We start from the raw sequence: 26,766 nt of genomic DNA, 5'->3' as shown, positions 1-26,766 counted from the left end.
TACATGACTCTGGTTTTTCTTTGTTCTGAGATGTGAAGCAAAACCAGAAACTACTAAGGCTCCAGTTATGAACTTATTTACATGATTGTAGGCTTTGTTTTGTGCTTTTTGCTTTTAATTTATTTAAAATATTTGTATGCCACCTTAGAGGCCTACATCCCGCACCATGGCTAACATAAGCAATGTTTTTAAAATGCATACATAAATAATAAGGTACTTAAACAATAACACACACACAACTTAGCAGCAAAATACTTCCACAGAATACCCAGGAGACCATTCAGGCTCACAGAGTCCCAAAAGTTCTGTGAATTAAAGCTACTTCTATGTTGGCATTGGAAAGTCAACAAAGAAGGGCAGAGTGAACTTTCTCTGAGAGGAGTTCCATAGTCTTGGTGCTGCTTCTCAAAAGGCTGTGTCCCAGGTAGCCTCACGTTTATCTAGATGAAACCGCCTAGAGATTTCTATATTAGGCAGTATATAGATTCATTAAATAAATAAAGGAGAATTAGTGATTTAAAGTGCAGTGCTTCAACGTTTTCAAAGTTCACTGAGATCTCATGTGTACACCAGAGAACCCATTCATTTCCTATCTCAGCTCCTAAACCACTTAAGAATTGAATTCAAATAACACTTTATGCAGGGCTTGTGTAGAATGATTGTTGGGTTGCAATCCTATGCTAGGGAGAAAGCTGCATTGAACTGAATGGGGACTTATGTGTAAAGATGCATAGGATGGGGACAGAACACAGTTTCAGTTGTAAGGCTTTAGCCGCTTGGAAGCAAGTACTATTGAAGTAAGTAGGTTTTACTTTTGTATAAATATAGTGCTGCTTGGGCCACAAAGGCAGTCATCACAGGATCTGTCATAACCCAATGCTACAAGTTTGTACAGAGGTTTACAGCACCTTTGCTAAAGTCAAAGTGTGTGTAGAGCAGAAAGGGAAAATGAATGCAATGCCTATGGCTCATAATGCATTCTCAGGAGCCGGTGGGGGGTGAGGCAAGCGCGCAGGGCATACTGGGGAGACCCCCAGAGCCGGGAGGCGGATTTTCGCCTCCCGGTCAGGGGTCTACTCATGAGTAGCCATGCCGCGAAGCCGCACTGCGGCTTCTCATGATCCTAAAAAGCAGGTTTGCTGGAGTGCTCGCTCCGCAAACCTGCTTTTTAGCAGGGGTTCTCGAGCGGGTAACCCGCTCAAGAACCACCGGGCTCGGCTGCAAGCCTAGTGGTTCTTACGATCAACAAAAATCTGGCTAGGCTCTCCTAGCCCGATTTTTGTTGATCGTGAGAATCGCCCCCTTGTATGCTACTGAGCAAGGGTTAGTAATTCTAATTAGGGCTTTGTGCTCTGGTGCAGTGAGTGGATGGAGAAAGGGTAGTACTGGGAAAGGGGGGCACAATTGAGGAGAGTTCCTGGCAGGTCTTCCTCCATGGGTGTTGCGGGGGGGGGAGCAAGAGGAGCACCCTCGTCCTTGAGCCAGTTCCCATTGAATTCAATGTGGCATACTCCCAGGGAGAGTATTGGATTGCTGACTTTGCCCCCTGCCTAAAAAAGCCCTGCAGATGCCCATGCTTCCCCCTAGCCAAAGCCCTGACCAATTATGAAGAAGAGATTGGAACCAGAGGCGTAACTATAATAGGGCAAGGGGAGACAGTTGTCTGGGGGCCCACTGCCCAGAGGCAAGTCACAAGTCCCCCAGCTGTGCACCCACCTTGGCTTCCTTCAGTTGTATTCATCCTCCAAAATGGATGTGGGTGTTAAGACCTGGTGCTACCAGAACAGCATGTCTTTCTCTAGTACCATTAAATGACTTGCATCATCCACAATTTACAAAACCTTAAAAAAATAATTTAGGATGATGTTCTATTGTGGCACATAGGTTTTATATATGTATATAAATTTTACTATGCTTTTTGTTACCACTATTCAGCCTCATTTAAGATTTCTTTACTTCATGAGCTGAGCTTCAGTGAGGGGGGGTGAATTTTAAAATCTTGTCTCGGGGCCCACTCCAATCTTGCTACGCCCCTGATTGGAACAACTATTTCTAAGGCATCAAACACAGCCAGATTCACACGTCATACAAAACTAGGTGGGATTGACACAGTGAGCCCCACAGATCCCTCAAAATCCCCATTCTCGTACCTGTTGTGAGCAAAAAAAAAAACATGTTCCAAAAAGGGGGGCCCTGAATGCCAACTTCCACCCATGCTGATTAAGGCTAAGAACAAGGTTTATCTCATGTCAAGATATATGGAATTTGTGGGACCTTTATGGCTTACTGCATCACATTCATCCAATCCAGTGGAAATTGTGAATTTGGTTGATTTGAAAGTTGGTGTTCTGGGGCCCTTTCCCTAGAATACCAGTTAACAACTTGAACAAATAACAGAACATGGATTTTGTGATGGATTAATGGATTACTGCATCATTTCCATTTAGTCCAATGGGACTTGTGATTTTTATTGGCCTGTATAGCTCAGAAGTCAGCATTTTGGCCCCTCTCTTTTTTGGAGGGTGGTGGGAGAATAGTTTATTGCCTAGAACAGGTACTGGATTACCATAACCAAAACATGAATGTTGTGGAAGTTTTGTGACTTGCTCCATCACTTTCATCTAGTCCCAATAGCACTTTTGATTTTTGAATAGTCTGCATGTAGCTAGGGGAAGGGGGGCCCATGTTTGCCCCTAAGAACATAAGAACAGCCCTGCTGGATCAGGCCCATGGAGCATCTAGTCCAGCATCCTGCTTCACACAGTGGCCCACTAAATGCCACTGGGAGCCTACAGGCAGGAGTTGAGGGCATGTCCTCTCTCCTGCTGTTACTCTCCTGCAACTGGTATTCGGAGGCATCCTGCCTCTGAGGCTGGTGGTGGCCTGTAGCCCTCCAACTTGATAAGAACATTTGGGGTCCCTCTCCCGGCAGCCCCTCGAAGTGGGGGAGATAATGATGAAAATCGGGAGGGATGGAGCTGGGGGTCTTCATGAGCTGGGGGCCCCAAATGCTTTGAACCCATCTGCTCAATGACAGCCACACCCCCTGTCTGCGTACCTGTTAAGTTAGTGTTCCCGGCCATTTTTCTAGAATAGTTTATTGCCAAGAGCACAGGTTTTGTGAAGACTTGGGGCTTACTGCCTATTTCGACCACCTAGTAGTCCTCCTTGCTGGTGTGTCAGTCTGGCTTTGTTTGATGTCTTAGAACCAGTCCTTCCATTCTATTTTGTTCTTGGTTTAAAAAAGAAGAAAAAGGTAGTAGCTGGGAAGGAGTTAATGCAATTTAACAATGCATATATCTTTCCCCAAAATATTGTTCTTTTCATATGCCTCTAACTGTAACCCGCTGTTTCCCCCCACAGTAATTATTTCTAAAATGCCCCTTCCGTTCGGGATGTGTCCTGATTGGGTTAATAAAAAGCATAATACTGGAAGTGTTTTGGTTCTGAAATGATGTTCTCAAGTGTTTTCAAATTATCCCTGTTTTGTTTTTTGCACGCGTTTCATTTATTAAGGGCCCATTTTGTTCCGTCCCAGCTTTTACAACAGCGCCCAAATTTGCAGCGGCCCAGGCACCACTAACAGCGCTTGGGCCCAAGCTCGGCGCTTCACAGGTTTCAGCGTCCAGAGTGGCGAATTCGGCCCTTTTTCGTTCCTCAGGGACTGGCATTAATTAATTCGTGGATGTCCCTTTAAGGCGCTTTGCTCGGCCCATCCCCCTCATTGCTCGCTCTCCCCCCCCCGCCACCTGGGTTGGGCAACTCCGCGATGAGCGAAGACTGAAGAGGACGCAAGGCCTGCAGAAGGGGCTCCGCCCTGACCAGCGCCTTTAAGAGATAGATGGCATGTAACCATATCCCGCCTCTTTCCCCCTCCCATTCGCACACACCTGTTTGTAAAGGGAGGCGGAGGGAGGGAACCTCGGAGGGCGGTGTAAAAAGAACCCGAGAGGACGTTCTCGCGAGAATTCCGTTTCCCCTCGCGCGCATGCGCGACGAGTGTAGTCTGCCGGGATTCAGTAGTCCAAAATGGCTGCTGCGATGGACGTTGACGCTCCGAGCGGCACCAATAGTGGCGCTGGCAAGAAGCGCTTTGAAGTGAAGAAGGTGTGATGGGTAGCAGGGGCTGTGAAACTCGGAGCGGGGATGGTTAGGGAAAATGGCTAGGCCTGAAAGACTTTATTTCTTCCCAGGAGCCGGGTTCCTGTTCTCGGGTGTACAGGAGACTAGGTGGCTGGGTGGGACTTGGTGGCGGGTGAGCGCCCTCCTGGGCCATCCCTTGAAAAGGCGCTGTCTCACGTGAGGGTAAGCAGGCCCCGTAAGTGGCTGAGCAGTTGCTTGGTGACGGAAGAGCGCGAGCGTGACAAGCCGGTTTAGTGGGAGCCTCGTTTTTATAGGCAGGAGGAGCAGGCGCTGCTCTTCCTCCAATCTCCGCTGCCTTCCCGTGTTTTGAGTTACTTTGTCGCCGAGTATTGAACTGGGGGAGACTTGGGGAAATCTATTGTGTTATACTTCTTGTGTGATTCTTCTGATCTCCAGAAAGAACTGATGTAGCTATCAGGAAGCTGAAACACTCAATCTTTGGCTTTTTCTTCTGGTTTAAGCTAGTGAATGGTTTCCTTGCGCCCTTCCCTTTCATCTATACCAATTAACATCGGGGAACAAGCAAATACTTATTTATTGCTATACACTGTTTTTCAGTTCTTAAAAAAGTATGTGAAATGGTTTATGTAGCAAAGGTATGAGGTAATGGTTGCCTGTGCTGAAAAGGTGCACAACCTAAAAAAACAGGTGATACCTGCCACAGCCACTCAAGATAGACATGTGCTGGGTTGGAAAAGGGTAGGGATGTGCATGGACCTGTTCAGAGGCCCTTTTTACAAAGCTCAGAACAGGTTTGAACAACCAGCGGTTTGGCTGGTTTGAAGCCAGGGGGGATACTTTTTAAGGGTGGAGGAGGGTGCTCTTATTCCTCCTGCCATCTTTTCCTCACCACTGCTGCACTTTAAAAGGGTCTGGTGGGGCAGCAGTGTATCTCCTTGTCACCCCATTGCTTCATCAGACCAGAAGTACCCAAAGTGTGGGAGGTACACTGCCGTTCTGCCAGCCCCTTCTAAAGTGCAGTGCTGTTGGGGATAATGCGGTGGGAGGGCTAAAAGAGCCCTCCCCTCCCTTAAAAGTATCCCCTCTGCCTTTGAGCTGCTCCCCACTGGTTCCATGCACATCCCTAGAAAAGCACAGTTGCTTTCCTTCTGCTAAATATAATAAAGTCATCACTTTTAAGTGCCTTTTTATAATACTGATTCATAAAAGTGGCTTGAACAAGTTCTTTTTTAAATGGAATATGTCCTTAGTGGCTTTACTTGATTGTGAAAAGCACAATGCTATATTTTTAAAAACCTGTGCCTTTAGGGGTACCTGAAAACTTCACTGTGGTCACCTTCCTTGATAGGAAGAGGTCTCCTTGTTTTAGGTGTCAAGAACTCTAAAATGCTTTTGAGGCTGAACTGATATGGGTGTGTTATGATGAACTTAAGAAGGACATGAAGGACGAATCCAGGGTGTATATAGCCCTATCTCTGGGAAATAGTGGCCAATATCCAGACATATGCACAGAATAATGTTTTGTACACGTGATGAGGAGCAGTGTGTTTCACTGATACCCCACTTCGCTCTGCAGCCACTAGTGCTCTGAAAATAATATGTAAATCTGCTGGACTACTTAATGTGTTTCACTTTGTGCCCAACAGGCATGATAGTTGTAATCTGGGTCATGACACTTTTGTGTGAAAATAACATCAGGAGGCAAAAAGTGCTGTTTACTGTCTGAACGCAACCATTAAATTTCCCCCCCTTTAAAATTCAGTTGTGTAAAACTACCTTTTTAAAATGGTCTGTATTTACACTATAGTATTGAATGAGATATGGAAACAAGCTATTTAAGTGAGCTTTCCAGTGTGTGCAACTTAACACACACAGTTATGTTGTAATCCTGTTGCCATTTCTACAGTTGAAAAGTTAATAGCTGCATTGGGAGGTCAGGCATGACTGGGAGTAATGCTAAAAGTGAATTCTGTCATAAAGCACTTCCATGAACTTGAAATATGTTTTTCTTCTTGTAGTGGAATGCAGTTGCTCTCTGGGCTTGGGACATCGTGGTTGACAACTGTGCCATTTGTAGAAATCACATTATGGATCTGTGTAAGTACCTATGTAGAGAGTTGTTTGCAACAGTGTATATGCAGATCCTGAGAACAAAGTGGTGGTGAAGGAAATGATTTGGCAGTTGTCTCAGCATCTCTTGATCAGTTATGGTACTAGACTAAAGTAAAGTTTCCTGTCAAGTCGATTTCAACTCCTGGCGCCCACAGAGCCTTGTTGTTTTCTTCTGGTAGAATACAGGAGGGGTTTACTATTGCCTCCTCCCACGCAGAATGAGGTGATACCTTTCAGCATCTTCCTATATTGCTGCTGCCTGATATAATACCAGTGGGGATTCAAACCGGCAGCCTTCTGCTTGTTAGGCATTTTCCTGCTGCGCCACTTAAGGTGGTGGTACTAGACTACGATGATAGAATTAGATTACAATGATAGAATTAGGAGAGTAGTTAAGGCTACTTCTATAGTGTAAACCAGTTTTACTGGATTCACTAAAGAACCTTGGGAATTGTGTAGATCCTAGAACTTTGTTTCAGATTCCCAGATACCTCACAGAACTGTGGTCCCTTAGGTAAGAGAAGAAACTATAACAGCTGAATTACATTAAGTTTGTAAAGCAAACTTAGCTTCTGGAATTATACATAGATTACACAATTTTAAACCAAGCTCTTAATTGGTTGAATTATCAGGGTTTGATGCCATAACAAATTATTTCTCTAAAAAAAGCCTCTGTATGAACTAAACCCTTCTGACAAACTTGAGAGGCATCCCTTCTTTTGGTTTGATTGCTTCTGATATATACAGGTCAGTAGTCCAAGAATGTTGGCTTGGCTTACAGTCTCAATCTCATCTGCTGCAGTACCCCAACAGCAGAAAGATGCAGAAGTGGACTCTGGGACCTGCTTGGGAAAAGATGGAAGGAACTAGTTTACTCAGTATGCTGGAACAGGAAGAATAGCAGCAGCAACCAGGTGTCCAGTTCTCTGGCTCCTCCCTCATGCTTTTGGATTTGGACTGTGGCTGCTCCTTCTATTCCTCCCAGCATGTCTGAGGCACTCTGACTAGAAAAAAGGCATGTCTCCCCACCACCTCAGCCTTCTACACTTTTCGCACACAAAGTGAGAGATTGCAAAGAAATTGGGAGAGGGGCATACACCTGAGAATGCAGTGGATAACAGATTAGATTTCTCATACCCAGCACAGAGATCTCCCCTACAGTGCACAAAGAACTTAGAGCTTTTATCCTTGATGAGCTGCCAAGGAGATTAATTAACTTCTGGGACAGGTAACCAAGAAATATATGTGTGTCAAGTTTCTGGGGCAAAAACTGTAAAGTTTGGTGTCTGTTTATCAAGCTCCTTTATACTACCATAAAATGTGACTATTTAATACATACTAGCAATTGTTAAAGTCATAAATCGGGTCTGCCCTGTACTCCCAATAAACTAGACACATGATAGGATTTAGTGCATCTAGAGGGGTTTATTCTGAATAAAGTGCCCTAATATTGGTTCAAGAATTGTAATATATAAGATAAATGTACCCAGCTTAGTCATGACACAGATAATCTTCTGTTGGTAGTTAATACTTGCTTGAAGCAAATGGGATCCATTCAGTTTCACGTTGAACTTAGGTATAAAACATTACTTGAATAAGTACAAAAATCTCTTGAACAAGAAGCATTTTTACAAGGAAATACAGACATAAGACAACAAAGTTACTAGCCTAATTATTTTTACAACACTTGGGTCCATTTCTGTTGTCTGCATTATTTATAGGGTAGTGTACTGGGCAAAACTTTTATGACAATGTATTGGCTGGCTTTACCTTGAAAAAGTGAATACAGTAATGTTACCAAGATGCATATCCTTGGAGAACTAGCATACAAATCATCATGTGGGATCAGATCAGAAAGTTAATTAAAAGCTCTTAGAAAGCTTGCAAGCAGGAGAAAAGTATCCTCTCTTGGTTTTTTCTCAGCCTCTGGTGATGGGAAATATGAATGTAAATGTGGAGGTTTAGTTATTTACTATCATGACATATAGCCATTGATAGACCTATCCTCTGCAAAGTTGACTGGTGCTATTTTTAGTCATCTATTCCTGTACCAGCATGGTGCTCTTTGGGTAATGAGCCCTACAAGTTAATTATGTGCTGAAGGAGGAGAAGTTTTCATTATAGAATGATAGGGCATCTTCACATCCACTGTTGGTCTTCTGGAAATTTGTCCAACCAGAAGTCACTGTTATTTGTGAAAATAGATTCGGGGAGATGGAACAGGCATGTGTGCATCACTTAAGTGTATAAACTAGGATATCACTTGGTTCTATTAAGGACTTGCTATATGTATTAAACAAGTTCCATACTGTTCATGTCTCAGGTAGAATAATTTGAGGATGTAATCCTCTTCAAATCTTTATTTCAAACGTTGGTTTAAAGTTAACTTAGTTATTGACAAAGTGAATATAGACAATGCTGAACATGGTTAATGCTGAGAAAGGAAGGTGGGGAAAGGAGTATATGAGCCCAGGTGGTTCTCTAAGAGGCAAAATGTTAACATCTGTACTAGGCCTAAGCAGCTGTTAGCTCTCCATGTGGAATAAGATAACTGGTTCATTTGTGAGAGAGATTGGGGGGTGGGGGGCAGGCACTGGGGCTTTTAAAAAAAGCAAAATGATTAAAGGCCTGTAACTATAAGAATTATATATGAGTAGGTGACCAGGCCGAACAGAACTGCATGCAAATATTTGAATGGTGAAGAAAAAATTTAGCATATTACTATAAGCTATTGCTAGAAGTGGTGATAGTATGAACTGTCTATGCTAAATATCAATGGAGAAGAATATTTGGCATACCTAGAAGCCACTGGAGTAAGTTATAGAAGTTTTGACGGCAAAACATGTTAGTACTAATAGCTGTTACTTCAGAAATAGTTTTTTTAATGGCTGTTGATGTGTCTTCTGCATATAGTTCTCTTCAGACTGAAGCATACTGAAAACTAAAATAGTGACTGGTGAAACTCCAAAACTCCTACTTTGGGACTAGAAGAATCCCAGGTGCATGGTGTTCCAGGAGCTTTGAATGTTGATACTGCTGACGCCTAGGAAATTGAAATGCGTTTCCAGTATCTACTCTTCTATGGCTGAATCGTGGTTCCACAATTTGGCTTGCCATGACAAGTGTACCACTGCCTAGTGGCAAGGAGGGACCCAGCCTTCCTCTTTAGCTTGGGGTTAAAGAGGGGGAAGGATTATCCTTGCAGTTGCACTGAGCTTCAGAAGGCACATGTTGTAGAAGAAGGGAGAGAAGCAAAAGATTGTCCCTGACCTTATGTAGAAGTGCAATGTGAGGTAGCAGTTCTGTCCACATTTACCTGGGAATAAGCCCCATTAGACTTACTGCTGCATACATGTATACAGTTGTGCTGAAAGGAGCGGCAGGATGCTCCTGGCGGCCACACACTTGGGCTTGGATATCAAGGCCAGCAACTTCTGGATTTCTAGGTGAAATTTTCTAGTGTGTAAATATACATTGTCTCCTGTTCTTGTGTAAAATTTGCCACAATCTGGCCTGTGGCCTCAGTTTTAAGCATCCCCCCAGGACAGTACCTCTGCACCTCACCCTTCAATTGTAGCTTATGTGGAGGAGCACTAGGATGTATTCTGGTACTTCAGAGAGAAGAAATCTTGGAGTCATGCTGGAAAGCTCATCAAAGTTGCATAAATACCATGGCCAGTTCCATGATATCATTATCTAAATCTGTGGCGAGATCACACTTAGACTGTGTACAGCTCTGGTCACTCCATCTCAAAAATATTAATAAACAACCTGTCTGCTGTATTCTGAACTAGCTGAAGTTTTTGAATGATTTCTTAGGTAGCTTTGTGTATAGTGTGTTGCAGAAAACTATTGTTACAAGATTATTAAACACGGTATCCTTATGGATGACCTGTCTAGGATGGGAGTCGGGCATAATGACCGGTAGTTCTGGTACTATTGAGTGGATTAATTCCAGATGGTGTTAGGGGATCCCTCTCAGCCCTATGTCATTGATAACTCTGGGAAGTGTGAGCATACGTAACAAGCTCATGGGTCAGAAATTAACTGGATGAGAACTAATTAATTGTTTTCACATATAAAGCCCTAAATGGCCTGGAATTGGGAAATCCAGGGATCACCTACTGCCATATGTACGCGGCAGATACTGGCAGCTGAGTCAGTACTCCAGGTTATTCTTTTCCTTGGGCATTTGAGTGAGAAGCTACCAGAGGCAGGACTACATCCAGTTTTTCCCTCTCAGGGATTCCTGGATGTTGTTGACTACAACTCCCATAATCCCCAAGCAAAAGCCATTGCAGCTGGGAATTCTGGGAGTTGTAGTCAACAACATCCAGGAATCCCTGTTAGAGTGAACACTGGCTACATCTGCCACATCATCTCAATTATAGAAGTCCCTCCCCAAATTGGTTCTCCTTGTGCCCACTTTGCTGCTGTTTGCCAGATAAAAGCTGTTGTATTCTCCTAAGCTCTTGGTAGATTATGATTGCTACACCGCTAATGGTTTTTAATTAATTGGTGTCAGGCAGCCATTGCCTCTCACTTCCCAGCTGCAATATGGGATAATACTCCCCTTACAGTGTTGTAAGGAGTACAACATGTAAAGCACACATTCTTGAAACTGCTATATGCATGTTGTCTTACTGTTACTGAAACTGTTTAATCAATTTTAGTGTGTATTTTGTATTGTCAGCTTGGGAGATTTGTGGAAATATGGTGTATTACTCTTTTAAATTAAATATAGCTTGATGGGGGAAAATAAAAAGATCAATGGAATTTAACATTTGCAATTCAAGGAATAGTGAAGGAATTTGAGGCTTATATCTTTTAGGGGAACATAGGGAGAGGGAGAGATGGGATGAGAGGTTTGTGGAACTGGATGATGTGGAGATAATGGACTTTTCCTCCTCATAATATTAGAGCTTAGGAAATCCCAGGAAAATAGATTAGTGGTATTTTCACAGAACGGACAAAAGGGAGCACTTATTTACATAAACCATAATTAACTTACAAAATTCACTGCCACAAAGTGTAGCGATGGGTACTAGCTTAATAGCTTTGAAAGGGAATTGGCCAACTTCATGGAGTGTAGGTGTATCAACAGCTATTATCCATGATAGCTAAACTGAACTTCTCATGTTCTAGATGTTGAGGACAAATAGGAATGGTTATTGCCATCATACTCTATTGTGAGCTTCTAGAAGTATCTGGCTGGACGACCTGCAAATTGGTCTGATCCAGCGTGGCACTTCTGGTGGTAGTATTGGGTTGAGAGAATTTCTTTGCTTGATGAATGCAAACTATGCTAACTTGAGATTGTACTGCTGTATCACTGCTCTTATATAATGCATGTATATGCCCAGCCCATACTCAATCTCCCAAATATTGTCCTCATCCCCACCAAAGTTGCCATCTGGGGCTAGTGTCTGGCCCCACTCCAATTGCTGCTGCTTCTTTCCCCACTGAAAAAGGAATATTGCTTTAGTAGGCCCAGAAGAACCAGTGAGGATGGAAGATTATACAGGTGAAACTCGAAAAATTAGAATATCGTGCAAAAGTTCATTAATTTCAGTAATGCAAATTAAAAGGTGAAACTGATAAATGAGATAGACTCATTACATGCAAAGCGAGATAAGTCAAGCCTTAATTTGTTATAATTGTGATGATCATGGCGTACAGCTCATGAGAACCCCAAATCCACAATCCCAGAAAATTAGAATATTGTGAAAAGGTTCAACAGTCTAGGCTCCAGATGTCCCACTCCAATCAGCTAATCAATCCATAACACCTGCAAAGGGTTCCTGAGCCTTTAAATGGTCTCTCAGTCTGGTTCATTAGGAATCACAATCATGGGAAAGACTGCTGACTTGACAGTTGTGCAGAAAACCATCATTGACACCCTCCATAAGGAGGGAAAGCCTCAAAAGGTAATTGCAAAAGAAGTTGGATGTTCCCAAAGTGCTGTATCAAAGCACATTAATAGAAAGTTGTGTGGAAGAAAAAGGTGCACAAGCAGCAGGGATGACCGCAGCCTGGAGAGGATTGTCAGGAAAAGGCCATTCAAAAGTGTTGGGGACTTTCACAAGGAGTGGACTGAGGCTGGAGTTAGTGCATCAAGAGCCACCACACACAGACGGATCCTGGACATGGGCTTCAAATGTCGTATTCCTCTTGTCAAGCCGCTCCTGAACAACAAACGACGTCAGAAGCGTCTTACCTGGGCTCAAGAAAAAAAGAACTGGTCTGTTGCTCAGTGGTCCAAAGTCCTCTTTTCTGATGAGAGCAACTTTTGCATCTCATTTGGAAACCAAGGACCCAGAGTCTGGAGGAAGAATGGAGAGGCACACAATGCAAGATGCTTGAAGTCCAGTGTGAAGTTTCCACAGTCTGTGTTGATTTGGGGAGCCATGTCATCTGCTAGTGTTGGTCCACTGTGCTTCATTAAGTCCAGGGTCAACGCGGCCGTCTATCAGGAGCTTTTGGAGCACTTCATGCTTCCTTCCGCAGACGAGCTGTATGGGGATGCTGACTTCATTTTCCAGCAGGACTTGGCACCTGCCCACACTGCCAAAAGTACCAAAACCTGGTTCAATGACCATGGGATTACTGTGCTTGATTGGCCAGCAAACTCGCCTGACCTGAACCCCATAGAGAATCTATGGGGCATTGCCAAGAGAAGGATGAGAGACATGAGACCAAACAATGCAGAAGAGCTGAAGGCCGCTATTGAAGCATCCTGGTCTTCCATAACACCTCAGCAGTGCCACAGGCTGAAAGCATCCATGCCACGCCGCATTGAGGCAGTAATTGCTGCAAAAGGGGCCCAAACCAAGTACTGAATACATATGCATGCTTATACTTTTCAGAGGTCCGATATTGTTCTATTTACAATCCTTGTTTTATTGGTTTCATGTAATATTCTAATTTTCTGGGATTGTGGATTTGGGGTTCTCATGAGCTGTACGCCATGATCATCACAATTATAACAAATTAAGGCTTGACTTATCTCGCTTTGCATGTAATGCGTCTATCTCATTTATCAGTTTCACCTTTTAATTTGCATTACTGAAATTAATGAACTTTTGCACGATATTCTAATTTTTCGAGTTTCACCTGTACTGCACCAGGTTTATTCTCCTGGGCTGGGCTTAATGGCCTGTTGCAGGCCCAGTACCGTCAAAGAAAGAAGGGTAATTCTTCTCCCTACTATGGTGAAGAAAAGTAAATAGAAGGCCAGTGCAGCTGTATCCGCAGTCTCATGATTACTCTAACTGGTCTAGCTGCAGCCACTTAGTGCTGTGCCGAAGAGATGGATGCTGATGAACTGGCATTTGATTCCATGCTGTACAATGTTGCCTTTTCCCTTATAATACAGTTTAGCGTTCTCCTTTCTGGTTTCTTAAAATAAGTTCTTGGGAAAGACTGGATTTTTCTTCACAACAGTTATTTTCTGGTTATAAGAGTTGATTGCTCCAAGTCTGTGTTCATCTTCCCCTCATTCCCACAGGCATAGAATGTCAAGCTAACCAAGCATCGGCTACCTCTGAAGAATGCACTGTTGCGTGGGGTGTTTGTAATGTAAGGAATCTATCTTTCAACAATTGTGAAAATTGACTCTGTTCCACTTTCATCATTAGACAAGTAAAGTAAGCTGTTGAAGTCTCTAAGGAGCAACATTTTTGGAACCAGTCATGGAGATTTTAAGAAGTCAAGGGGCAATTGAGAGAAGATTGAGATGTGAAATGACACACACACAGGTGGAAAGAAAACAAAAATGTTCAGGGCAGGGGCGTCGTGTTCTGGTTAATTATTCTTATGGGCAACTAATTTGACATTAGACAGCAGTGAAGCAATTTGACATTTATTCTCAAACAATTATATCTTGGAAGTTGACCTGCCATCATGAAAAATCAGGGTGATGTCTGCCTACCTGATTGTTGTTCAATATCCATTTCATGTGGAAGAAACCCAAACTCTGCATGTAGTGCAAAGTTTGGACTTCTTTAATAACATGGAAACTGGCAAGGACCACAATAAAAAATAACTCTTGAAGAATACATGAGGGATTTGGGTATTTGACAGAACTTCCTTCATTAGTTCACTGCTGTTATAAGGGGGTAATTGGATGCTCAGTCAACAAAGAAGGTTGACTAGTTTGACTGTAGGTTCCAGAGTTCTTAAAATTGTGCATATATTTGCATGTTGCCCCCATACACATGCTTAAATACCCATGTTGAGTCATGGCAATGTGTTAGGTTTTAAAAAAAAGAATATGGAAAGCAAATGAAGACTCATGACAGAGTAGGAATGTATGACTATGTGGAAAGATGGGAATCTGTGTAGGGCATAAACTTTATCCCTTTACACTGCGAGACTTTCCCTAGTCTCTTTCCAAATATCTAAAACAAATTCCTTTTGTTCTCTTCTCAATAAATATTGAGCTATAGAAGCTCTCTTTATCAAATGGCCAAGTCTTCAAATGCTATTGTGTGCAGCATACTCAGTACAGAGCAGCTACTATGCTGTATTCACCTTTGTCTTGTGGTTCTCTAGAGAGTTTTGTTCATTGAAACTACTCCACATCAGCCTTTGCTATGCTGGATGGTGACCTCCCATTCTCTCTGATACTATTCAACCCATCACTTCCTAATATAACTTGATTAGACTGAAGCAGTTCACACCATGGTATTTGAGTAACCTGGCCCTTCTCTTTTCAGCATGCTTTCCACTTTCATTGCATCTCTCGTTGGCTTAAAACTCGACAGGTGTGCCCATTAGACAACCGAGAATGGGAGTTCCAAAAGTAAGTATCTTATGCTTTTGTTAACAAAGGAGCAGAGTTAACCATCCATGGTGTACCCCTTGATTTTAGTTGGCAAAAATCAGTAGATATATTTAGTGTCACTTGCTTCAAATAATGGGCAGCATCCAGACTAGTGAATCATGACTAAGCACCATTGAAATAAATGAGACAAGTTAGTCATGACTAACTGAAACCCTATTAATTTCAGTGGGATGGTAGTGACTGATTAATTGGGATGTCACCCCACCAAGGTTTCCTAGTATTTCTGGCCAGTAAGCATTGCTCAGTGGATTGTTGGCTATGAAGAGCTAGAGTGTGGCTTACTGGAATAGTAGTGTGTGTCTTGAAGCTTGTGGTTACATGAACTAGTAGTGCTGCTGTTTATGACCAAACGGGAGTTAAATTTGATGTATGAGAGCCTATTTGTATTAAGGATGATTTGGAGATTTGTGTAATGGCTTATGCGTCTGTGGCAGTTAATAGCATTTATGCATTACACAATTCTCTACAGATCTGGGGTATGTAAGGTAGGTTCTTGGACATGTTCTCTGTGCTTTACACGAATGGGCTTTGCGCCTGTGCAGAGACCACATCGGAGCTTCCAAGCTAGAGTTCTTAACTTTTGGAGGTAACCCCGCCCCCTCGGTATGTAGGCGGCTGCACAGGCTTCCTTCTCCAGTCTTTCTTCGTCCGCGATCGAAGACACATCACTGAGCAACTCCTTGCTAGATCTTTGCTAAGTACTGCTTTATCACATTTTTCGCTATATTTTTGTTCAGTACTCTCCTTCGTTAGCGTTTTTATTTCTTCCCCAGTACCCCCCCCCCTCCTTCCCTCAAAGTTTTGTTTTCCATCCCGTCGTGGCCTTCAGGCCCGGCGTACTACGGCTTCTTTGCCTCAGTTTTTCTTCGGCCTATGGCAAAGACTACAAACTTTAAGCAGTGTGGTCACTGCAAATCTAAAATCCCTTCGACCAACGGCCACAAACTCTGCCTTTTCTACGTGGGTGAAACCCATAAAGTTGGCTCTTGTCTGCATTGTGTGGCCTTTACCAAGCAGGCGCGCAAAAATCGGGCCTCTCTGCTTCGTTCTTGGCTTTGGGAACAAGTGTTCAAGGGTACAGGCTTGGACAAACTGTTCACTATGCAGGCCTCGTCCAGTGCCTCTCCTGCAGCCTGGGGCTTAAAGCCCGTTTCGTTCCCTCCAGGAGTCTCAGCAACCACTCCCAAGGTGAATATACCGGTCGATCCCGTGGCTTGGGCTTCGACGTCAGTACCGAGGAGTTTGGTGGCAGTGTCGATTTCGACAGCAGCATTGATTGAGCCACGCTCTGTCCAGCCAGCCAAAAAGAGAAAGAAGGACCGTCGCGCTCCCTCCGAACCGCCAACAAAGCAGAAGTCAACGCACGATACTGAACGCCGATCCCGTACTTTACAAATGGAGACTATTTTAGATACCAAAGTGGTCTATGGTTCTAGTCCTTACGATCCTGTATACGAGTCTGAGCATGACTCTGAACCCGAAGAACTCCCTCCGGAGCAACTGTGCGGCTGGGCCAATCAAGACCTCGAAGCTGCTCTGGATGAGTGCTACGCCAAGCAAGTAGAGGAAGAGGCGGACTATTTCTATACTCATCTGGAGGTTCGCCAACACCATCAGGCCTCGACTGCCGCGGAGCCGCCCATTCAGTGTTCTGCATCTGCTCACCTTTCAGTACCAGCTTACTCGACTTCAGCTTCGATCTTGAATCTGCTTTCAGGACCAACAACTCTTCCTCCTCTGCCTCCACCCCAAACTATATCTCTCTTACCACCACGGGTTCCACCTAGAAATTTGCCTGTACAGGCAGCTACGGCCACCATTGCCCCGGACTCCAGACCAGCTCCTCAGCTCCGAATCCGGCCGCTTCCACCTCCAGTTTCGATCGACTCATCGGATTCGTCCTCGGATGAGGAGGGCCCAGAGTCATCCTTATCTGACAGAATATCATTGGGCTCCTTGCCTCCTTCTCTGCTGTTGGATCCTAGGCCTAATTCTCCATCGGAAGATTTCCAAATTTACACAGACATCTCGCGTGTGGCGGCTTCCTTGGGAGTCCAACTCTCTCAGGGATAAATCCGAACCTGACCTTCTATTCCAGTTGATCAAAGATGATGCCCGTCCATCAGTATTGCTCCCATTGAACCCGTCCATTCTCAAGGTGGCCAAGGCCTCTTGGACCAAGCCTTCCTCTCTTCCCCAAACATCTAAGCAGCTTGACTCCTTCTACAAGGTTCATGCCTTGACTGATCAGGATGACTCCTTCCTGAAACACCCATCTACTGATTCTTTTGTTGTGGAGTCTTCCTTCTCAAAAGTCCTGATCCTCCTCCACCCCAACCGACAAGGAAAGAAATTGGATGCATTTGGAAGGCGTTTGTATTCTATTGCCTCTTTATTAACAAGAATTACAAATTACCAGGCCTACTACGCCAGATACCAGTCTTTTCTTTGGGACCATATTGCCCCCTTTCTAGATCATCTCCCTGAAGAACAGCCCCACCAAAGTTTTTCTCCGTGAGGCCACGCAGGTCTCCAAACAAGAACTCCATGCAATTCGCCACTCCACGGAAGGGGCTGCTAAGATGATGGCAACCTCTGTCGCCCTCCATCGCCACACCTGGCTCTGATCCTCTGGCCTCACGCCCGACGCTAAATCCAGGGTGGAAGATCTCCTTTTAAAAACAAATCAAAATTTTATTAATTTCTACACAGAGAATACAAAAGGCAAAGGGGAAAAAATGAATCAGAAAGATAGAAGACATCTTTAAGCTTCTATATACTGTGGTAAATACAATTGAAAAAATACAGATTTACTGTCTATCCCGTAAGAATTGATCATGTAATAGCAATCAAATTTAGGACTGGTTTATGTATTCTTGCAGATATCAAACCGAGTTTCAACCAAAAGACATTATATAATTACAGCTTTTCTTTAGTGAGTACATTCTAAAAAAGAAGCAGGGGGAGAGAAAAAGAAAAAGAGGGAATCTTAAAATTATTATCTTAAAAAAGATTAACATAAAAAGATAAGATTAGGAAGATCTCCTTTTTGATGGCTCCTCCCTATTCAGAGAGAAAACAGATGATACTCTTCAAAAGGTGCAGAAACTTCGTAACACGACCCGTTCCATGCGTTTTCAACAGTCCACAATCCGTCATTATAAACCGCAAAAATGGCAGCAACAACCATACTCCTCCAAACACCAATACTATCAACCTCAAGACAAGTCCTTTCGTTACGCCAGGTACCAGCCTTACAGAAAGCATGCATGCTTCGCCGGGTCCAAACTACAGCAGCAATCCAAAGGATCTCAGCCCCCAGCCAAAAGACAATGACTTGCACCCTCCTCCCCACTGGGGCACCACTTGGGAAAATAACACCATGGACTCCTGGGCGCTGACCATCATGAGGGCCATCACCATCCCACCTCCTCTACTACTCACGTCAGTCAGCGCGAACAATTCAATGCCTATTAGGGCACATGGCTTCCACCACCTATGTCCTCCCTCACGCCTGCCTACATACAGGCCAGGACTCTTCAATACCGGTCCCTTTCAGTGTTCTCTCCACACGAGGACTCCCTCGCCAGCACCCTAATGATCCCACCTCGGGTCCTGTACTCCCTGCTGTGGTGGACGGACCATGCCAACCTCAGCGTCGGCTCCCCCTTCCAGCCCCCACATCACGCCCTTCTACTCGCCACGGATGCATCCATGGATGGTTGGGGTGCCCACACGAACAATCACAACATTCACGGCATCTGGTCCCCAACCAAAGCTGCCCACCACATCAATTATCTTAAGCTGTTGGCCATCTTCAAGGCCCTAAGAGCCTTCCTCCCCCTGATACGGGGCTCCCACGTCCTCGTCCAAATGGACAATACTATCGCCAAAGCTTACCTGAATAGGCAAGGCGGCACCTCCTCCAGCTCCCGCCCATTCCTAGCCATGGAAATGTGGCTCTGATGCATTCGCCACAGCGTCACACCCCTGGCGGTCCATATACAGGGCCAAGACAACATCACAGCGGACAGGCTAAGCAGGACTCAAACAACATCACACGAACGGCAACTACATCCCCCAACGCTCCGCTCCCTCTTCTGCTGCTGGTTCCTCCCAGAAATAGACCTCTTCACATCAGAGGTGAATGCGCAATGCCACCAATATTGCTCCAGGTCTGGGATCGGACTCAATTCCCTGGGGAGTGGGGGGAGTGTTTGCCATAACTTGGACGGGACTCCTAGTCTATGCCTTCCCTCCAATTCCTCTAGTCCTTCAGAAGATCTCCCAGGACCACCCACATTGCATAGTCATTGCCCTGTGGTGGCCCCGGATGCCCTGGTTTCCCCAACTCCTTAGCCTATCCAACCATCGGTACCACCACTTCCCGCACATCCCTCACCTCTCCCTGCAGGGCGGTCACCTTCTCCATCCAGATCTACAGCGCCTCTACCTCACAGCTTGGCACATAGTCCCAACCTGCCTGCAGACCTGCAACGAATAGTCCAGGCCTCGCATAAACCCTCTACTGTCTCCTACTCCCACAAGTGGACACGCTTTCGGAACTTTCTAAAAGACAGGGAGACTCCTGTACACTCCGTCTCTGCAGAACATGTTTGTTTATATTTGCTGTCCCTCAAGGAGGCCGGACTTAAGATGCCTTCTATGCGGGTTCATCTCGCAGCCATAGTGGCTAACTCTCTGCCCTCCACACCCTCGTGGTTCCAGCACCCTACTGTCAAGCATTTCCTTAAAGGACTCACTCACCTCTATCCAGACCCACCAGTCATGGCCCCGGCTTGGGACCTTACCTTGGTACTCTCCTCCCTCATGTACCCTCCCCTTTGAACCCATGGCTATGATTTCTCTCTACCTCCTTTCCTCTAAAGTAGCCTTCCTCACGGCCATCACCTCGGCCAGGCAGGTCAGTTAACTCAGGGCACTTAGAGTTGACCCACCACACTTAATTTTCCACAGAGAAAAAGCAGTCCTTAGGCCAGACATTACCTTCCTACTGAAGGTAGTCACCTCATTTCACCACTCCCAACCGATCTCCTTACCTGCATTCTTCGCCGAGCCGTCAACTGAGGCCGAACAACGTCTCCATACTCTGGATGTTGGTAGGACGCTCACCTTCTACGTCGACTGCACCTCCGCCCTTCAAACCTCCAACTGTCTCTTCGTACTCCATTCTGGACCTAACAGAGGCAAGCAGGCTTCTACGCAAACTATTTCCAGATGGGTGGTCTGCACCATCTCCCTAGCATACCAGATTTCCAAGAATCTCTCCCGTCCTCCATCAGAGCACATTTAACAAGAGCGGTTGCGGCTTCTACTGCCTTTGACACGTCTATTCCATTGGACGTGATCTGCCAGGCGGCTACGTGGGCATCAAAGCACTCATTCATACAACACTAGGCCCTGGATGTCCAAGCCAGAAAAGACACGGCGTTTGCCAGGGCGGTGCTACAATCCATCTTCGCCTGATTCTTCCTCCAGGTGAGCATGGCACAGGTGCAGCTTACTATGTGCTCATTCGTGTAAAGCACAGAGACCATGTCAAAGAACAACAGGTTGCTTACCTGTAACTTGAGTTCTTCTAGTGGTCATCTGTGCTCTTAACACGCCCACCCATCCTCCCCTCTTCTCATGTCTTTTCTGCCAGTCTCCTTCAGAATGCGGACTCAGAAGACTGAAGAGGGAAGCCCGCGAGCTGCCTATATACCGAGGGGGTGGGGTTACCGCCAAAAGTTAAGAACTCTAGCTTGGAAGCTCCGATGTGGTCTCTGTGCAGGCGCAAAGCCCATTTGTGTAAGAGCACAGATGACCACTAGATGAACCCAAGTTACAGGTAAGCAACCTGTCGTTTTCCCTGTTAAGCATTGCCTCAGAAAGTAGTTTACTGCTATTTATTGTATTAGACTGCCGGCTCCCTTTATCCTGAAGAAAGCTGATAGGTAAGTGAACTTTAGGAGTAAAATCTGCTTGCTCTAGAGGATTTGCATAAGTCTGGTACAGATTGTAGAATCAACACCATGCATATCATGCACTTATGTGTCAACACTTTGCTGACACTCCACTAAGCTGATGTCTAGTACATGAAACCACAAATGTAATATACATAAGTGCACAACATACAGGGGTGCTTCCTTCCTGTTTGAACAAAGGTCATTTAATTTACTATCCTCAAAATGGCAGAGGAACCAACCAGTGCAACTTAACAAGCACATGCATTATTGAAAGTTTGGTGTGGATGTATCCCTAAAACTTTAGAGCTGGTGGGTTTCCAGATTTGCAGATGTTGTCACATAAATTCTAGAACTAGCTAACTTGAAAAGTTATACTTCATAATTTGATAGTGTAGTAGATTGCATATATAGTTGCTGGATTAAATTTTGCTGTAGGAATGAAAACCTATCTGATATAACTGTCTTAGAATCTTAAAAGAACTTTTATTTTCCAGGTATGGACACTAGCAGGAGAGAGATGATCGCCAAGTTTATTTTGTCATCAGTTAAGCCTTGCATCTTGTAAGTGGGTAGATCTTAGGAATTCTCCAGATGGTTATAACCATGTGTATCTTAACGTTGCTGTGTATAATAATAAATAAATCTACTCGTTCTACTGTCTGAATTGTTTTCGTAGCTTGATTATCTTAAACTGGGTGCAGGTTATGTAGCTAGACCTAATGTTTTGAAAAATGTCTTCAAACATATGGCTGTCAGTCAAAAATGGCTGGCTATTGTATTCTTCTAGAGGTGTACAGTTCTAAGAACATAGTCTCAACTCGTGATCCTAGGAAGCAATCTTAAAGCTGTCTTGGAGGCAACAGATTATCTGGACCCATTTCAAGGCAGGCTATGGGGTTGAGACAGCTTTGATGAGCCTGTTGGATGATCTCCAATTAGGAATCAATAGGAGGAGTGTGACTCTGATCCTTTTGGATATTTTGGCAGCTTTCAATACCATTGACTATGGTATCCTTTTGGGGTACCTGAAGGAGTTGGGAGTGGGGGGCATGGCTTTGCGGTGGTTCCACTCCTACCTCTCAGGAAGGTTCCAGATGGTGTTGCTTAGAGACGGTTGCTTTTCAAGACAAGAGCTCCAGTATGGAGTCCCACAAGGCTCCATACTGTCTCCAATGCACCCAGCTCTTTCTCCATGTAACTTCATCAGGAAATGGCCTAACTTCCCTAAATGACTGCCTGGAGGCAGTAATGGGCTGGATGAGGGAGAACAAACTGAGGCTGAATCCAAGCAAGACAGAGGTACTCATTGTGGGAGGTAGAGACTTAGGAAGTGGTTTAGATCTGCCTGTTCTGGATGGGGTTGCACTCCCCTGGAAAGATCAGTTATGTAGTCTAGGAGTATTTCTGGACACAAACCTCTCCCTGATTTCTCAGGTTGAGGCAGTGGCCAAGAGTGTGTTCTATCAGCTTCACCAGTCAATTTGCAAGCTATGTCTATTTCTGGAGATAAATGACCTTAAAACTGGTGCATATGATGGTAACTTCCGGACTTCACTACTGCAATGTGCTTTATGTTGGGCTGCTTTTGTACATAGTTCGGAAACTGCAGTTAGTACAGAATGCAGCAGCCAGGTTGGTCTCTAGGGTTGCCCAAAAAGATCCTATTAAACCCATTTAAAAAGAATTACACTGGCTACCAATACGTTTCTGAGCGAAATACAAAGTGCTGCTCATTACCTATAAAGCCCTAACAGGCTTGGGTCCAAGGTATTTAAGAGAAGGCCTTCTTCATCAACCCCACTGCCTATTAAGGTCAGAGTTAGTGGGGTTGCCACTGGTTCAGTTTGTGATAACTCAAAATGGGGCCTTCTCTAGAGTTGCCCCGGGGACTCTGGAACACGCTTTAAAATGAAATTGAGTTTCCCCTTCTCGAAATGTTTTTAAGAAGGATCTAAAAACACCTGTTTAGCCAGGCTTTTAGTTTATCGTTTTAAACTTTGGGTTTTAGCATTTATTTGTATTCCTTAAATTGTTTTGTGTCAATGTTTTAATGGTTTTTGGATTTGAATTGCCCAGGGACTCTTTTGTGTGGGGTGGTATAGAAATGTAAGAAATGGATGGAGTGGCTTGTAAAAGGACCTTAACTGTGGTTTTTCTTATCTGTACATTGGCTGCCTAGCAATGACAGAGTTACAAGTTCATTTATGACATTTATATTATATTTATTTATTGCCTCTCTTCCTTGAGCAGGGCACCTGTTAACTATATTAAAAATAAACATGGAACACAAGATTTTTTAAAAGCACTGTTGTCTCAGGCCATTGATGGTCTTTTCAGGAACCAAGGACAAGAGCTCCCTGTTCTTGGCACTTCCTTTGTTGCCCTCCTCTCAGGGCACATAATATTTCAGTATTCCTGGGAAGCAGGGAGGAAGGACTGCCCGAACAATCCTCACAGGCCAGTGCTGGTCTCTGTAGTAGATGCAAGAGCTCTCTGGCCTGTGTGCTGCTTCTGCCTTCCTCTTAGGCAGACACATTTTTCCATATCCCTTAGAGAAGGTGTTCCCAACCTGTGGTACCCCAGATGTTGCTGAACTACAAGTACCATCAGCAAATTAGAACTCACACAATAACTTGAGGCTGAGGCTGATGGGAGTTGTAGTTCAGCAACATCTGGAGTACCACGGTTTGGGAACCCCTGCCTTAGAGCAAAAGAAAAAAATTGTTTTTCTTTTAAACTTTTCACTTTTAAGTAAGTGAGGTGGTGGTAGTCCATTAGGTTCTAGCGAAGCAAAACTGACTAGGTAATAGTTCTGATTTACATAGTAAATTCCCACACAGATTCTGAAATTAAAAACTTGTAATTTCAGTGGGCTTTGATGTCCCATGTTACCTGGCCAATACAGAGGATAAAAGCTCTAGCTAGAACAAGGAGCCTTCCTCCCCTTCCACTGGGTGTGCACATTCTACTTACTGTACATATTCCGAAGAGGAAGGTCTAATCATTCACCAGTGACGTCTCCTGTATACTCTCCCATGCATCAGAGCAAGTAAATGACTGAATTGACTTGCTAGCCACTCAGTGAAAATTAACAGAGATGCACTCCTAAATTATTCATCACCTTTATAAAACGCTATGCCATAGGTGGCCAGTCTAGAGTAATCATGCAGGAGGGCATCGTTGCACATAATGACTTGCAGACACAGGTCTCTGCTCTACTACAGCTTCCTGAGCCTGCTGAAAAGGCATTGTTGCAACAATAGACTTCAGCAACAATGGACTGTGGCTACAGGGGGAGGAGGAGATCCTGGAAACTGGACAGAAGGCACTTCTGGTAGCAGATTCCTTCCCCCCACTTCTCCACTGTAGCCACTCGCGATGCATCATTAGAGGGGCACTTGACCCTCAGCAGCATCATTTTAGAAGACTTGGGGGGCTGCACTAGTGCACTTGCACTAACTTTCTGTTAATGTGCCAGAGTTGTATGTATGCTTTCAGGTAAGACAGTTTGGTAGTCCACATAAGGGTTTTAGGTAGAGGTCATTAAACTGGTTAAGGGTATCAAAATGTTGTGATGCATTTATTTCTCAGCATTATTTGGTGTGATTGGGGCTTTGTTCATCTGATTCTCAACTCCTTGAAGAAATGGCTTAAGGTCACACTAACTAGCCGAAGAATAATTTGTGATGAGTTAGGAAGGGTTGAAAGCTCATCTTTCCTATACTTCCTGTTCTTCAGGTGTCTGTCCCATGCAGGACCTTCCTCTTCCCACTGGCCCAATTCCAAGCCCTTACAAAACTTCTGGCAGGCCCGATGTCAAACTGGTTGCATGTAATCTTACCGGTTGTTCCTGTAAGTTGCAGTAAACTGAGTCACCTGGTGAAAGATTTAAATGGTTTTAGTCTTCCTTGTAACTTTGATTACACTCTGAAAAATCAGTATTCTGATACAGTATTAAAAAGTGATGTTAACAGGAATGGTGGAAAGGTCTGGATGTTCAAATGAATATTCCTGGAATTTGCATAAAGGTATACCAAAATCTATGTAATATTAAACTGTTGCACAGATTGCTGCTTGCTGTAATCTCCCCTTTACTTGAGAAAAATTTGATTCTCATGTAGCTGTGGTAAGAGATGTCATAGCTGCTGGCATTTTATCTGTCACTTTCTGCCTTCTCCCCCACCAAGAAATTGTACTACAAGGTGAACATGTTTCCTGAAAAGTATTATAGCTCTATATTGCTGGGATTAGAGAAGCCCTTCAGGAAAATTGTGAGATCCAGTGAATGGAAAAAATCTTCAGAGACTAGGCTGTTTAATAAAGTGTAGCTGGAGATTATGGGAATTGTAGTTCAACAGTTGGAGGGCTATGTTTGCCCACCCCGGCTTACACAACCCCTTGACAATGCTAGATTGTATCTGGTATGCCTGCTCTTTTAAAGTTCTTGAAGAATACCCCAGAGGACACCTCAGATTCCAACCCACAAGCTGAGACTGGGTTCCCCCGCTCTCCTGGCTCGGACTCTACCCTGGACTCTGTCCAGATTCACATACATGTGGAATCAAAGGACTTACATACATTGGCGATGCCTTGCAGATCGTGACTAGCTCAGATGGACACTTGTTTTCTTATGGCTGTTTTGACCTGCATGTATGTATGTAACCTCCCGCTTCGGGAACATGGTCTGTAACATATTTGCATGCTAAATGAACCATGCCAGCACAGCGGCTGACCACGCCAGGAACTCGTGCTGACAACACCCCTGGAGGACCCCCTGGACCTGGAGAAGACCCTCCGCTGTCAAGGACCCACGCCCAGAGGCTGCAATTGGCAGAAGGCTGGCACGGCCCTACCAGCCACATACAAGGTGAGGCCAGGATTGGACCCTCCCTTGGACCTTTTGGACATTCCTCTCACTGAACCCTTTTAACTGGACTCTACCCAAACCCATAGGAACTTGCATACAGTGCTATATTCTCTCTACCGTTGCAACCACACATTCTTTAGTACGCAGCCGTGTTTTATTGGGAAATTCTATTCACTGTTGCTTTTGTAAACCATATGCTAAACATTCTCTAATAAAAGTCAATCTGTTGTGACGACACTGCTGCTGCCCTGAGAGTTTCCATTTCCAACTTCAAAGAAAGACTCCAACATGAGTTGCTAAATGTAAAACCATAAATGGCTTTGGACTGGGTTATCTGAGAGAGTGCCTTGCCCCATATGTCCTAACCCGGACCTGAAGATCTTTGGAGGCCCCCTCTGAGTGCCCCTGCCAAATGAAGTGAAGCAGGTGCTACTAGGGAGAGGGTCGCCTTGGTGGTTGCACCCTGTTTATGGAATAATCTCTCCAGTAAAGTTCGTCTGGCTTCACTTTATTTTAGATGCCTTGTAAAAGTAGACAGACATTTTGTTCCAATAGCCTCAGTCCTGCCATCTTAAAGCATTCATACCAATCCACAGAAGCTTGCTGTTGACTGTTACCAGGGGAAGGGTAGAGGATTAGGCTACTCATTATGCTTAAATACTTAACCATAAAGTAGATTAACTATACCCAAATCTCTAAATAAAGATATCTTTAAAGGGTTACTTATCCCTTTTGATTCATCTATTCTCCCCAATTTGTACTACTCTTGCAATATTCCCCAAGTGACTGTTCAGATCTTCATGATGTGAATTTCAGTCAGAAAAAAGCTTGTTCCAGCTACTTTCACAAATAAGGGCTAGACTTGTTTG

At 44.3% G+C, this 26,766-nt stretch overlaps 1 protein-coding gene across 2 annotated transcripts; it reads left to right on the top strand.

Moving 5' to 3' along the window:
• The first annotated feature begins 3,926 nt into the window (after positions 1–3,926).
• On the top strand, positions 3,927–26,134 carry RBX1 (ring-box 1). 2 transcript variants are annotated; one of them, XR_008308464.1, is made up of 6 exons: positions 3,927–4,107; positions 6,123–6,201; positions 13,724–13,794; positions 14,934–15,019; positions 21,525–21,591; positions 24,769–26,134. XR_008308464.1 is itself a non-coding variant. In XM_053255290.1 (5 exons), the coding sequence occupies exons 1-5, from the start codon at positions 4,030–4,032 to the stop codon at positions 21,535–21,537; spliced, it is 327 nt and encodes a 108-aa protein (XP_053111265.1). In that variant the 5' UTR covers positions 3,930–4,029; the 3' UTR covers positions 21,538–21,690. The 2 variants fall into 2 exon arrangements, 1 of the variants encoding a protein (XP_053111265.1); XM_053255290.1 differs by lacking the exon at positions 24,769–26,134 and having other exon boundaries at positions 3,930–4,107; positions 21,525–21,690.
• Positions 26,135–26,766: the final 632 nt, after the last annotated feature.

This window comes from Hemicordylus capensis, chromosome 5 (genome assembly GCF_027244095.1).
Source record: "Hemicordylus capensis ecotype Gifberg chromosome 5, rHemCap1.1.pri, whole genome shotgun sequence".
Lineage (NCBI taxonomy): Eukaryota > Metazoa > Chordata > Lepidosauria > Squamata > Cordylidae > Hemicordylus > Hemicordylus capensis.
This window is presented reverse-complemented; position numbering and strand designations above follow the sequence as displayed.

Bases quoted from the DNA above. Each gene is read 5' to 3' on its own strand.
- RBX1 (XM_053255290.1), top strand. From the start codon at position 4,030: ATGGCTGCTGCGATGGACGTTGACGCTCCGAGCGGCACCAATAGTGGC. The intron at 4,108-6,122 runs GTGTGATGGGTA...TTCTTCTTGTAG, and splicing joins AGCGCTTTGAAGTGAAGAAG to TGGAATGCAGTTGCTCTCTG. The intron at 13,795-14,933 runs GTAAGGAATCTA...TTCTCTTTTCAG, and splicing joins TTGCGTGGGGTGTTTGTAAT to CATGCTTTCCACTTTCATTG.